The 14,647-nt window shown below is 41.4% G+C and overlaps 1 protein-coding gene across 3 annotated transcripts in view; it reads right to left on the bottom strand.

Annotated features, from left to right (window-relative positions):
• LOC126867044 (beta-1-syntrophin) overlaps nt 1–14,647 on the bottom strand; it is a 350,179-nt gene that overhangs the window by 14,725 nt on the left and 320,807 nt on the right. For all 3 annotated transcript variants that reach the window (XM_050621153.1, XM_050621154.1, XM_050621155.1), the window contains exon 5: nt 14,335–14,558. In XM_050621153.1, coding sequence (XP_050477110.1) covers nt 14,335–14,558 — 224 coding nt within the window. The remainder of the gene's footprint in view (nt 1–14,334; nt 14,559–14,647) is intronic.

The following is a 14,647-nucleotide window of genomic DNA, read 5'->3' on the forward strand; positions in this document are numbered from 1 at the left end:
CCCTTGTTTAGTTTTATCACGTGGAAATAAAAGCGTGTCCGTTGGCCGAAGCTTAAAATTCACAAGCTAATAACAACTCTGTTATCGACGCTGTTTGTCCACGGTAAAAGTGCCTTCCTTTTAATTACGTTCACGGCTTGATGAAATTGCCGGTAACAACGGGATAACGAAGCGCAGAGATAAGGTTCGAGCTTGAGTAATTTCACGATGATTAATCTAATACACATTTTCACTTTCTCGCTACGATTTATTCGAATTCGTCGTGACGGATTAAAATCATTTTCGCGAAATCGCGTTTCCTCATTCGCGAGATATAACAAAGACGAGGAGCTGAAACGTTAAGAACGATGCAAATGCTAATAAAATAATAATCACGATTGTTTTCAGTAAGAAATGTAAATGTAAATGAGTAAATCTCATCGCAGGGTAGATAAAAGGACGAAAGTAGAAACGAAAATAAATTTTTAAATAATTAACAACACGCATCCCTTGTCGTTTATTGTCTTCCTGAACCCGTAAAAGTGTCGAATGCTGATACTTCACACAAAAGTTTCAGAAACAATTTTCTACTGGATACCTTCTCTTCGCATTCTGACATTTATATACAACGTTCACCGTTTCAACTCCACAAATCGATCAAAATGATCTCGTACGAGGAGGATAAAAAGATGAAAAAAATGGAATATCGCGAGAATAGACGGAGAAAATGGAAGTTAGGCAAAGGAAGAAACGAAAATCCTGAAACTCGAATATTGCGCTCACGGATTGCACGTGCGATAGGAAACTGTCGACGACATCTTCGATAATTAATGCCCACCCTAGGGGGTTTAATTGATCCGGTTCACCGTTCGATTATCGAAACCCCATCTTTCACACCGGCGCGGTACGGCGCGGCGTGCACGGTTCTCGCGTCTGACCTGTAACTCTCTGCCGATCCGTATTCCCTTCGCTCTATCCTGTCCCTTCTTTTTTCCATTTTCAATCCGTCCCTTTCGATTCCCGGTCCTCATTGTTCTCTTATTTACCGACCCCTTTCCTCTCCCGTTTTTCATCCACCTTTTTATCCGGTTCTTTTCATCCGGAAAGTCAATCAGCCGCGACGAGGCAAATGTTTCTCTTGCAGTTTCCTTTTCCGAACGAGTCGAAATCAAATTTTTCTGCGAATCTAATTCTGCAATAGGTAGTTTGCGTCACTTTTAAAGAAATCGTCGTTTGATGTGAGCGGTAGTTATTTATCAAATTTGGTCAATGCATTTTCCGTGCTTTTGCTGCCTTAACTTTTTCGCTTCGGCAGTCCAGTCCGCCGAAGTACTGTCACTGAACGAAAACGCGTGTGTGGTTGCTGTATATATACGTTTTCCTAAGTCTTAAATAACAATAATTCTTGTAAGAACCATATATGAAATATCGTTTCACTTTCAATGGATTTAATAGATTTTTTAGCATGAAACAATATACGATCGTTTGGATGTTTAAATATATTGCGAGGGACGTTTCGATGTTGTTTCAACAATGAGCAAATCTAAGAAGTGATCAATCCAATATGTCAATAAAATCAACAGAAGATGATCTGCTGATAACGAAAAAATATATTATTGACTACAGATAGCACTTGTATATGCATCATTTGGATGCCGGATATACGGGGTGTCGAACCCAGGAGATGTCGCGTGGTCGTGCGGCGCTTGTACCCACAGGTTATCCCGTGGATGCCGCCTATAAGCGGCGCTCGAAGCGAAAGGGTTAATAGAAAGAAAGAGAAAAAAATACTGTGCCATAAAAAATCAAATCCAAGAGCCATAGAACGGTGAGTCGCTTAACGATTTTTTCGGACCTCGTAGAATAGCTTTTTGTAATTTTCTCAAGCAGATGGCCACCGGCGATGAAAATTCCATTTTTAAAATGAAAAGGTTGCCTATGTCGAAGCTCGCTCGTTACAGTCAATCAGTAGAACGAGTCAATCTTTCTACCATTGCATTGCCTTGAACCAAAATAACCAAATTGAAAACGGAATGCCAAATTAGTATCTACATTGAATTAATATCGGCAAGTACCCTTTTTTATTATTTAATCTGTATTTTACAATTTGTCCGGCTGGACATTTGGTAAATTTTTCTAACTTAATTGTTAAATAACATGTGGATGGCTACCCCCAGCGGGATACCATCTTCGACTATTTGACTATTTTATTTCTTTAGTGAGGTGAGTGAGCTGTTTTCTTTTTAATCTTCTCTCTATGAGAGTTTTGCTCGCTTCAGCAGCCAGCTGGTTTGGATGTCTTGCCGTTCTTTCCTTACATTTTTCTGCGCACCTATCGATTTCTTCTTTGACCGTTGGTATTTTTAAGTCTTTGCGTATATCCTCGGGCAAGCATCTGTGTACCGTATTAACGCTATTGAGATATATATAATTTTATGTGCTAGACTAGGTTAGATGCGTAGTAGTGATACTTGTATGTGAATATCAATGCGTGGAAGTATGTGTGTGCGCGGCGCCTCGAAAACAAATGAATGTAAACTGTTCAGTCGGTTAACAGTCGGGTATGGAAGAAAGTGCTGAGACGCGTGCAAGTGTGTATCGATGAATATCTTTGAAATCGTTTATCGAATAAATATATAATTATTCTAATATAAATTCTAAGTGTAAATTTAGTATTCCTATACCATTATTTCGGCTATTAAGATCCAAAATTCTCAACAAACGCTATTAACGAAAGCACGCACGATCGATGGCGAATAATATACCACGAGATATTATAGCAACGTCTTACGTTCGAGCGAAGATTAACAAGCCAGAAGCGACAAGTGTTTCACTTCCTCTTGCCTCGCGATATTTCAGATTACCACCCCCTTCACCTCGTTTTCATAATGTCGTTTCCGTAGCAGAGTGGAGACAAAGAAACGAGCGAATTAACTGGAGTCCCTCTGTTTGCAATGAAAATCCAATTTCGTTTGAACGCGGCTCTTCGAACGCGGCCAAGTTTCCGAGTAAAACTGATCCGGCGTTTATGCCACGGGTAACCTGCCGCGATAAATAAACGGGCTGCCCTCTGCCTACAAGAGATGGTAAATGTAGAAGAAGGTGGAGAATGGAAAAGTGGCTGAATTAAACGAGCGACGTTAACTCGCTCGTCTCGAAGCCCTTTGTCGTTCCGTTCTACTTTATGAAATCTTCGCGTTGACACGCTTACAATACTTAGAAACTTTAATCCGCCCGTTTGTCACGTCCCAGTTTTGCTTTTGTTTGCAGTTAAGATAAATCGGGGACACCATCGCGTAGGGAAAGTATGTTTAAACCATATCGCGTTTGGAATTCACAAATTCCATCAGCAAATGCGTCGAGGATTCAAGTTACAGATCTGACGAGATTGAGTTGTATCTGAGATGGTTTTTTCAAATATAAAGTTCATTGTCTTGCACGTATTACGTATTTTTACGGTGTATCCAATTGTTCATAATTATTCTGTTAATTTATGTCCTTGACACATTGACTGCCACACGTGTTTTCACTGAAATCTCTGTCAGGTCACACGTGCCGCAGTACCAAGCGTTCTCTGCTAGGTACTCCCATCGATATTTTAATAATGCGAGTAAATAATCTTTTTAATAAATCATTTTCGTATTATTTTATAACAATTTAATAGTTTTATTATTTCCTCTAGAATATCTTTTCAAATGCCTACGGGTGACGCGGCCCTACCAGAAACTTTGCTGTCACCCGAATATGGGTATCGCGACAGTCAACGTGTTAATCTATTTATCCGCGTTATTCACTTGTTTTACGGTTGAGTTTATTTGTTTGTAGGCTACACCAGAAAGTTTTCTGTGTTTTCTCTTATCGGCAACGATATCACAGCTGATCCTGAGTAATTAATTGATGCGGTTACACGGCTTAGTAGCCAAACAAATTACAAACCAGCATACTAAGTATCGTTTATTCCATTCATCTTCCTCGAGAAACTTAATGGAAAATTGAAATTTAAACACGGAATTAAAGATTATAGATATACATATTTTTTTTTTATTTGGAAGAATTTCACAATCAATTCTCACTGAGAATTATAAGTAAATTATTCTGGCGCGGTACTATAACTTGAATAATAAGTGTGTATTGTATGTTTGATTCTAGTTGAATCTACTGTTTAAATCTAATATATATATGAAACATTCAAAGCGAATTTCCTTTTACTTTGTTAAGGTTTTATCTCATAATAGAGAGAGAGAGAGAGACAGAGGAAATGCGTGGATGAATGTATAATATCAGGTCGTCCGAAAAGTTTCTTTCGTTTTATAAGGAAATAATGGATGCAAAATATTTTCCGTTTTATATTATTATATCGAATTATATACGATCCATTTTGTTCTATCAAAATAAAGATCACAACGTTCAGTAGATTATTTTCATGTTTGTATAAAGATGCGTCGTTGTAAAAAACGTGTCTGTAAAAGAAAAACACCTTTCGGACAACCTAATAGAAAAATATATTTAAGCAAGTTTAAGCATAAGTATAATGTGTATGCTACTCCAGACCCGCACGCTGGTAGCGTTACTTTACGAAAGAGCTTCGAAGCCATGGGTCTATGGGTATTTATACAATTACGGTAAACTGGCCTGTCTGTACCCTGTTGCATCATCTGTGCAAGGCATGTTCCTAGAAAACTATGAGGCTAAGAGACCCTTCAAATTGATTTAGTTCTAAACAATACTCAATGACTTCGAGGGCTAAGAAAACTAAACTTCAGAAAAGATGTACAGTTTTCCTTGAAGTGGGATTCACTTCAATATATTTAATACAGTAGACAGGAGGCGAAGCAAGTTTCAATTTAAGTCTCATCATTTCCTTGAGTTTCCCCGTAAAAATGTAAATTTGCATAAACAAATAAAAATATATTTCAGATGAAAAGCCTGTTAATTGATAAAGCGCTTTCTCGCAAGTGATTTCTCGCGAGGACATTGAGAAACGCGTGAAGCGAACTATTCGCGAACTACGAACAAATACCCCGAGAAAAAGGGCATGTGACTCGGGCGTAAATCTCGACGAGGCTTCGCGAGATCCTACGGAGGATACAATCCGACCGAGTGATTCGTCGCTTCGTGAGAATGAAAGAAGGTTTTCAGAGTCGAATGGTAGAAAGAAGGAGCGAGCAAAAAGGTGGTAGAAAACGGTAGGAAGAATTACCAAGGATTCACCGTTCACAATCACGTGAAAGGTTACGTCGAGGCTTCATCCAATTACGTCGACCGGATTTTAAGCTGTTCCACCGGCGTTGGATCTGCCGTTTCAGCAGCGATTCTATAAATTACGAACTCGTGGAAATATTTCACCGCTTGCGGGGCTGAGCGTAGGAAGAGCGAGAGGATAGCTACACGTTTCTTTCTCTTTTCTTTTCGCCCCTTGTGCTGTGGTGGTACGGTCATCCGGCTACTTTTCTTCCGGACACCGTGAAAAAGGTCAGGCCGCAGTTTCCTTCCTGGGCTGGGAGAAGAAGCCGGAAAAAGGGAAAGCCAGGGACACGCGCGCCCCGCAAAAAGGGTGAAAGCATGGTTCAAGGAAGGGTAGAATGTGAAATCCACAAATGGAACGGGCAACCTCCTTCTCGTCTTTCTTTTGGCGCGCTTCGACTGTTACTTTCTTTTATTGAATGGAAAAAGAAAAAAAAAAAGAAAAAGACGAGGCAAATAAAATGAAAGAGAAAGAGGGATGTGTCGAATGCAATTTCACGGGACGACATGCGGATGTCTGTTGTTTTCCACGTGGTTGTTCTCCTTGTTGCTTCTCTCTCGTAGCAAGCTTTTCCCTGTGTCTGGCAATCGCGTCACGATTTCGTGAGTTTTATTTGTAATTTCGGAAGGCGCTGCCCGGATTTGCTACCGAATATTGGCCGCCGTCGACGAACCGTTTAAACTTTATCCTGTGGCAATTTAGGCGTAATTTCCTGAAATATTCTCTCCTCTCTTCCTTTCTCTGTGACGTTTCGTCAGAAATTCTATCGAGGTGAATCGATCCGTTTGCGAGTTTCACCCGTTCCTTCTTGACATCGAGTTTGCATTGTAAATCGTCAGGTTGTAACGCACGAGATATCTAACCCCATTTCGAGCCTTTTCTTTTTATATATTTAAGATACTAACTTTCTTCATTTCTACGTATACGAACGTACCTTTTATAGAATCCCGTGAATCGTGACTCGTTGGAACTTATCAATTTCACGCGTTACGATGTACTAATACAAATTACAACAGACGCGCTTTTTCCGAATCTTTTATTGTACGCTAACATTGTGGGATCCATCACAAAAAACGCGCGCTTGTTCACAGATTCGGCGATGGTCATCTCGAGGGCAAATTTGCCCGATTTGTCGATTCATAAATCTATATCTGGCCCTGGCAATACCAACGACAACGTGACACCGGCAACAACTGTAACGAGAAAAGTGACAGCGGTTCGAAAACTGCTGTTGAGCCGGCGTTAATCCGAATTGATGACCGTGGTTCGTGTCGGCCGACTGATAATAAATAAACGCGAATGGCGTGAACACAAAAAGCACACACACGCGGAGTAAAAAACATGAAAGAGAGAGAGAGAGAGAAAGAGAAAAAGAGAGAGAAAGAGAGAGAAAAATAAAATTTCTCGTGGGAAACCGACGTCGATATTACCAACCTGTGGATACGCGATACTCCGTGCGACAGATCACGCGCGAAAACGAGCGGTGAGCCTCTTAAGAGCGATAGGCCGCTCGAATTTCGAGTGCACTTTACAATAAATTTCTACCAACGCGAAATTGGATTTCCTTCATCTTTTGTTTGCCGCAGCGTGTCGATCATCGACCAACGTGTTTGTTTTTATTTTTACAAAGCTTTTGCAAGGACGAATGCGGCGCAAAGATTGCGCGTTCGAAGCGCGAGGGTGGAATTAGGATACGGAAAAGGCTGGAAATTTGGAAATTCTCACAGAGAAATTTCAGGGAATATTTGGCGTTGAAACGTGGCAAGAAATAGGAAACGATGTCTGATTATTATACATTTTCATTTGGGACAAAGTTTTTACATTTTTGCTTGGAACTGATTCTAAACAGTAGCTTGTAAAACCTTCGGTTTTAAAGAAAACCACGGCGAAAAAATATAGTTTCGCTGTGCCTTATATTTTAAGTTCAATATTAATCGTCGACACACAGATTCCCGAAATTTCCACTCCCTTTGTCAACAAATTTTGCTTCATTCCCAATTAGCTTCGTTGCTCAACATCACCAATTCTGCTTGGAAGGTTCCTTGTTTTCCGCAGCATCCGTCTTCCTAAGTCGGACGATAAAGAGTCGTGGATCGTCGTGGAGGAGGTGGACTAAGCCACTCTAGAGGGAAAGAAACTTTATCGTCGCTGTCAGTCTCGTGGTAAACGAATGACGCCTTTAGCGGCCTTATCTATCCGTAATTTTTACCCTCTTCCTTCACGCGGTGTAGCCTGCAACATTTTTTTTCTCTCACCTCCAAACCCGCCCTCTTCAAGGGGTTCGATATCGAGCTTTTGGGCCGCGTGCAGGTCATCCCTGTTCACGGCCGACGCGCATTAATATCGTCGCAGCGTTGGGGATACCGAGAAGCTCGGCTCTAATCCGTCAAATCCGAAAAGCCTCGCGAAATAAATGTCTAGCGCGATGATACGGAGAGTGGGAGGGAGCGAGTGACTGCGTTGGTCGATACCGTGCGCCACCCTGGGATCCGATTTTAAATATAGTTCGCATGGAATCGAATCGACCGACTCGTTTAAAAAGCTGCGATATTTTCCTTTCGGGGAGGTAAATTTGTGCAATTGCAGCGACAGGTTGAGATTTTCTGAACGCGCGTGATTTCTATGGGGCGTGGATTAACATTCTAGAACGCTAAAATAACGTGGTTCATGGTAGAATATGATTTGAATCGATTAGAGACAGCGACATAGTTTGTAAGTAGAATAAGACGGTGCATGGTCAGGCAGAGGAGAAACGGGATAAAACGCGACTTGTGCGATGTTTTATAGCCAGCCAGGTCTATGAATATCATGTATGAGCGCAGAAATAATCGAAACAGAGACTGTACATTGACGTCAGATGGCGCGTTCTTTCTATCGCGAAAGTTGCTTCCAGTGGGAATAAAGTTTCGAAGAACGAGCTACCAGCAGTGGCGGCAATTGGGTATACGATGGCCGCGTTTAAGTGGCCGTTTTTCACGTCGCCTCGTTGAATATGTATCTCGGTTTTCTTCCATCTCCCAGCTGCCTGTCCTTCTGCGATCAAAAACAAACCGCTAACTCGTTAATCATTTCCAGGTAAAAACATACAAATTGTTGAGACCGAGGAAAAAGCAAAAATGGCAAAAGAACTGGTTTCTAAAGCGAAATGAATTATTGAACGTCCAAGTTTCAACAATCGTACACGCGGACCACTGTTCCCAATCGTATCTGCCGAGACGCAACAATATTTCCACGGCGGGGGTGATTCTTCACCGTGCGACAGATCCGCTCGGAAGCGAGTCGAAAATTGCGCGAGGAGCCGTCAGAAGAAGACGTCACATCCACCAGGCACTCTCTAACGCCACGAAATTCCCATATCTTCGGCTGACATATCGTCGCGCGGCCTTTTCCTCGCTTCTTCCGTTTCTTCGCTTCTCCTCTTTTCCTCTCTCTCTCCTCCAAACCGCATCCGCGAAGGAGTACGACAAGCTTCTTACATAAATCACAAGCGTTTAACCCCATTTCGAAAGAGAACTGTCGCGTGTACGTGGTTGCGTTGAACGGCGGAACAGTCTTAGAGCCTCGAGAAGACGATGCGTCGACCGAGCTATACTTTAAACGGGCCGCGTGCTTTATCGGCCGCGTGACAAATCACGCGGCGTCTTCCGTTTTTCGATCGATTAATAAATCAATGGATTAACAAAGGCTCGAAGCAACCTGGTGTCCGATCCTTTAGTTCGATAAGCAATTTTACAAACTGGACTTTCCAACGCCTATGTTTCCTTGCTACCTGCGGAAAAGCTCTTCTCGTAGAAATTCTGACGATTTCATCGAAATTCTTACCTACTTGTTTATATACTCTTACTGAAAGAGCTAGTCTTTGAATACTCGTTACAGGTTTCCGTATATTTCATTCTATAGGGTAATAGTAATTTAGTATATATTATACTTTCTCACTATATACATATAACGTAATATATAAAGATACAAAAAAGCAATAACACGACACTTATTCGAAATTTATATTGGCGATCAGTCGAGTCGAGTTCTTCTTTAACAGTTCAAAAGAAGTAACCAACGAGAAGAGATGTGTTAGATTGCGGTGGCAAGAGTATTAAAAAGTTAACGAAAGCATCGTACGTCGAAAGTCGGAAAGAAAAAATCGCGGATAAGAGAGGTTGTTGATCCATCCGTCGATCTTTCACTTTCTCGCGTTTGCAGATCACGTACGAAGCCGGGGACCTCGTCAGAGGTTTGTTTGACGAGGGTATCCCATTCTCCGGCGATTAATCACTCGCTATTAATTAACCAGGCAATCGTTGGTCCCCGAGTGTAGAGGGTTGGAACGCTTCCAGCGTGAGTTCACCCTTTTCAAGAGAGCCCGTGATCGCTGCTTTGTACCAAGGTCACGGTCTTTAACTTTCATAAGCTCACACCCGATCCGTTAATTATCGTCAACTCCTTGGATTAATCGGTTTAAAAAGTATTACGCAAACACGTTCAGCTTTTTATCGATTTTACGCTACTTATGACTCTATCGTGTTTGAGATATACTCCGTGAAAAATTGGTATAAATGTTTTCTTATGATATCGATTTATGAATATCTATGCATTCATTTATGGAAATTTAATACGGCAAGGATAACACGGAAAGGTGTGTCAAATATTCAAAGTAAAGTATTCGTCACACTGTGAAGCAAATCTCTAGTCAGACTTTATCTCTTTGAATCTTATTCGTAAAAATATGAATTTGCATAAAAATTCACGATCATTGTGTCAGATTTGCAAACAGAAATATTTCTATTAAACTCTGATTCACAATTTCATCTACATCCTTCCTAAATTAAAGGTCTTAACATTTTTACTATTTTCTCCTCCTCCAAGTATTATTTCATCAAACTGTTCTTCAAATTTTTACTTCACGAATCTTGACTCGTGATTGCACGAAGCACCACAGAGATTCCTATTCTTAGCTTTGATATGATACAGGCTAATGATGGAAAGACAATGGACCGTGACAGTTGCACGGCAGACGTCGCGGTTGTTTCATCGACTGAGCTATTTGGAACAGACCATTCTGCAGACTCTCCATTCATTTCACCCTTAGCGCAAGACTCCAGACAGCAGTAGAATAATCTCACGCGTGTCATACCTCTCGTAGTTTCCCTACCGTCGCACCAAAGACGGACTACTCGCCTGTGCTGGAGATGACTTTGGACAAATCAGATTCGCACAACTGTTCAAAACTGCTTCAGCTTTAAACCCGAAAGCGCTTCGTCCTGTAGAATAAACTTCTGCGTATCATAGAAACAGATCGCGAGGTGCTTTAATCAAAATTCTTTGGGAATTTATCGTTGGCAATTAGAGATTCGAAAGTTTCGCGAGAGAATTGTTCAATTTTCTCTAAGGCTCCTTACCAAAGGGAATAATATCGGGAAGAATCGAATAATATCGTAGAAGGAAATTGTCTAAGGACGAAAGTCGTTGATAAAGGAAATCGTTATTTAAACGAGCAGGGTACGAGGTTGCCCCCGTAATTAATAACCGAACAAGTTGCCGCTGCATCGAGGGTAATTTCGGTGATTACTTTGGCAACGATTACTGTCGGGGGACTTTGCGCGCGGACGTGATTCTGAAGTTTCCGTGAGCGGCGTGCTAAATCGTTAATTACGATCAGCGCGATTAATCACTCCATTGGCGACGACGGCAATTTAACCAGGCACGCTGGCCAACACACGAGATGTAAACAAGATTTAAAGGCGATCTGCTGTAAAATACAATCGTCTGGTTAACGATCGAACATTTTTCCCACACCACCTCGTGCAACGTTTATTCTCGTTTGCCTGGTTTTTCGAATGAAAAAAGTAAAAACGATAAAGACACAGGGGCTGGTGAAATATACTGGTAAAAAATTTCATGGATACTCGGAATCGAGTTTATTCTTCCATCTGATATATTCAAGTTCGTCAGAATGCCAGAAAAAGGTCGATTCTCGGCTCGATTAATACTTTTTACAAGGTTTTACAAAGTTTATAAAAAATAATAATAAGGTTTTAAATAATAATAAATTTTACAAGGTTTTAAAAAATAATAATAGATACAACTATCGGACGACGGAATCGCGAATGCGGGAACGGGACCGATTGCCAACGAATCGGCTGGCGGTCGTTGATTTCTCATTTTTCCATCGTTCATCTATCCTTCACATTTTCGCTTATTTTGTCTGGCAAACGAATCTAACCGGTCATCGCGGTATTAATCGATCGGTCAATGGGAATCACTCTCTGTTGATCGACCGATGATTTTTGATCGTTCACCATTTTTCGTGTTTTTCATTCGTCGATACACCACTTTGGTGAATGTTTCTGTTTGGAAATTCGATTCTTTTCCCCGCGTTTGTATATCCCGTATCGTCAACTCGATTATTATCGTCGAACGCTGCGCGAAAGCTTTATGGCCGACGATTACTTATCAATTCAGCCTGTATCTCGCCGTGATGGTAATTCAACAACGAACAAACCTCCCACCCTGTTTTCTTCTGCGTTCAATAGATACAATAAAATATACATATATATACTAGCTCGCGAAAATATTTTAACACTTACCATAGAAAACTAAACTGTTATCATTATACTATACGCGTTATATAAAATATTTTGCAACTTCATTAATACTATAATAACACGACTATCGTCATACGACATAAAAATACGTGTAAAATACGTCTGCGAGTATTCGAATACTTTGATACGACCCGATAGATCAAATAAAAAATTCTTGAATCCCATTCAGATCGAACTGATAACCTTCGAGTTTTTGAAATGAAAGGACGACTGTGTTTTCGGTGTCCGTTTAACGTTTAACGTAGACGGAAAGATCGTTTTCTTCGTTTTCTGATGGCCGTTTCCACGACAGCGTAGTATTAACCACACAGTCTCGACTGGCGGCTCTCTTGGCCCAGGTTGCATTAACTTTCCGGATCGCGAACACCCTCCAGCGAAATCCAATTCCAGGGAATGCGGTCATTTTCGCGTCTCTTTCCGCCTCTGTTTCTATCTTACGTCGCCGTGGGCAGGACTTCTCCGATTACAGGGCACCGCGACCGAACAAATGGACACGCTGTTTCCTTCGAACAGGAGCATCATGACGGGATTGCTTTTAGTCGAGCATTGCCGGAAATAAAATAGGTTCCGTGAAGCCTTCCTTCAAGTGAAAGTCTTCGATCTTGATCGATAAGTGATTTATGTAACTAAGAAAGTGTCGAGGGATCTTTAATTCCTCGCCCAACTGAAAGCATCTTCGGTTTTAAACTGATCTTTGACTTTTTAAAACTGATACTCAAGTTTGAGCAAAGTCAAGCAATACAGAACTTGGATCTTTGTTTAGGGAACATCCTCATCCCCTAATCAAAGGGTCTAACAAACAGAGACGATATTTTTTAAACTGGTCTTCCTTCTTTTACGATTAATATGTTCATCCCAACTTATATATGTTCTCTACTCGATTATATGATTTTATATACTTAACGTTACTACAAAAAACATGTTAAATTCTTAGATGAGAACAACGGAAGACTAAATTGATACACGAGCGAAGAGCATTAATTCTAATCTTTTAAACGTTTTTTAAAGCCAGATCTTGGATCTACTCACCGCATAATTCACGTTGTATATAATACTAATATTACAATATAAAAATTGAGGGACCTCCCAAATTATGTCTTCCTTCAATGAAACATCCGGAAAGAAAAAGAACATAGAGGTAGAAACAAAAACCGCTAATTCATTGTATCGAATAAATTACTCCAGATTCAGAGACTCGATACCGATCCAAAGGAAACGTCGAGAGGATCTCGCACCTCGGCCGAAACAATCGCATGGACGAGACATGGCCGATCATCGTGGTGATATTCGCTGGACAGACAACCGCGAAGGTGTCACGTCGTCCAACAGATACACACACACACACAAACACATGCATATGGACACATACAGTTGTGCAAGCACGGACACATAGTAGGACAGAATTTGGCTCGATATCGTAGCCACGAGCTGGGGAGCGGGGGGCAGTCGATCGTGCCACCGGCAGGCCGGCCAACATAACGCATTCGTGTTCACTGGCACAGCCGGGGGATTACCAATGAGGCACGTCGGATTACCGCAGTTAGCGGTGTTCGTTAGACCACTATTTTAATTAAGACTATTATACGCGCGCTCGGCTATTCGTATCGCGGCGTCGGGACGGCCGTTACGTGCGCGGACCGTTAAAACGCGCAGTCCCCGCGACGTCGACTCGTTTCGCGGCCTATCGATTGCGATTATCGACGCGCCGCCTCCGATTCCGCATGATTGTTTGAGAGCGCAATGTACAAGTATGGTATGCACCGTTATACGTAGATACATCGTTCGGTATGTGAAGTGAAACGAGCAAGTTAGTTAGTCCCTGCTAGAGAAGGTTTACGCGTACTTTGAAAACGATTTTAGGAAGATTAAAAGACAAGGAATATTTAGCGCAGATATAAGTTGGAATTCATGCGATATTAACGTAAAATCAGTGGAAAGTTCGTTTTCAATCTACTGTGGAATCTCGGATCGTGAAAGTTCGCGTATAACATCGCAGTAGAATAGGAGGATCATAGTCAGACCGCCCGCGATCTAAGGTACCGGAGGTTTACGATGTAAAAATTGAAATAGTTGGATTTCGGGTTACTCTATAACCTCTATACCTTTTATATCTTCTGTTCTTATTACATTATTTTATACTCTCATAATGTGTTAATTTTCACACTCCTTTTGAACGATAAGATAAGTTTCTAAGTTTATGTCTTTAACTATCTCTAAATTTTAAGCGTTAAATGTAATTGTACTGTATGTAATATTTCAAATAGTTCACGTTCTCTACAGTTAAATTTACATATATTTTTCTTTCGTTATTATTCTCGTTACTGTTAAATATTTTTTCATACATATATTGCACCCAATCGACCGCTCGATTGCCAATCTATTCACGTACCAATTTCTTCCCTTTGTTCTACGCTTCTCCACTTTCCAATTTTCCACAGCGCCACCTTAAATTCTCGTTCTAAAATATTTACGACGCACATAGAAAATAAAAATACAAATTTTGCTCACCTGGTAGCGATCAATGGACAGGTGATGCTGGGCGAGGCCCAAGCTTCGGGACTCCAAGGAGCGCACTCGTACAGCCTCAATTCCCGACCGGAAACGGCGCCGAAGACGCTGCGCCATCCACCAGTACATCCACCACCGAGTGCGAATCCACTTCCGGCTCCTCGCGAGGTGCTGGCGCTGCTTCCTGCTCCGTCCTCGCTGCTCTCGCTGCTAGCACGTCCGTTCTGTGGACAGATCGCGTAACACGGCTCGTAAATCTTCTCTGTGCGTGAGAGTGGGATACGCGGGGTGTATGCACGTAACCAAACAGCCG

This window comes from Bombus huntii, chromosome 6 (assembly GCF_024542735.1).
Source record: "Bombus huntii isolate Logan2020A chromosome 6, iyBomHunt1.1, whole genome shotgun sequence".
Taxonomy (NCBI): Eukaryota; Metazoa; Arthropoda; class Insecta; order Hymenoptera; family Apidae; genus Bombus; species Bombus huntii.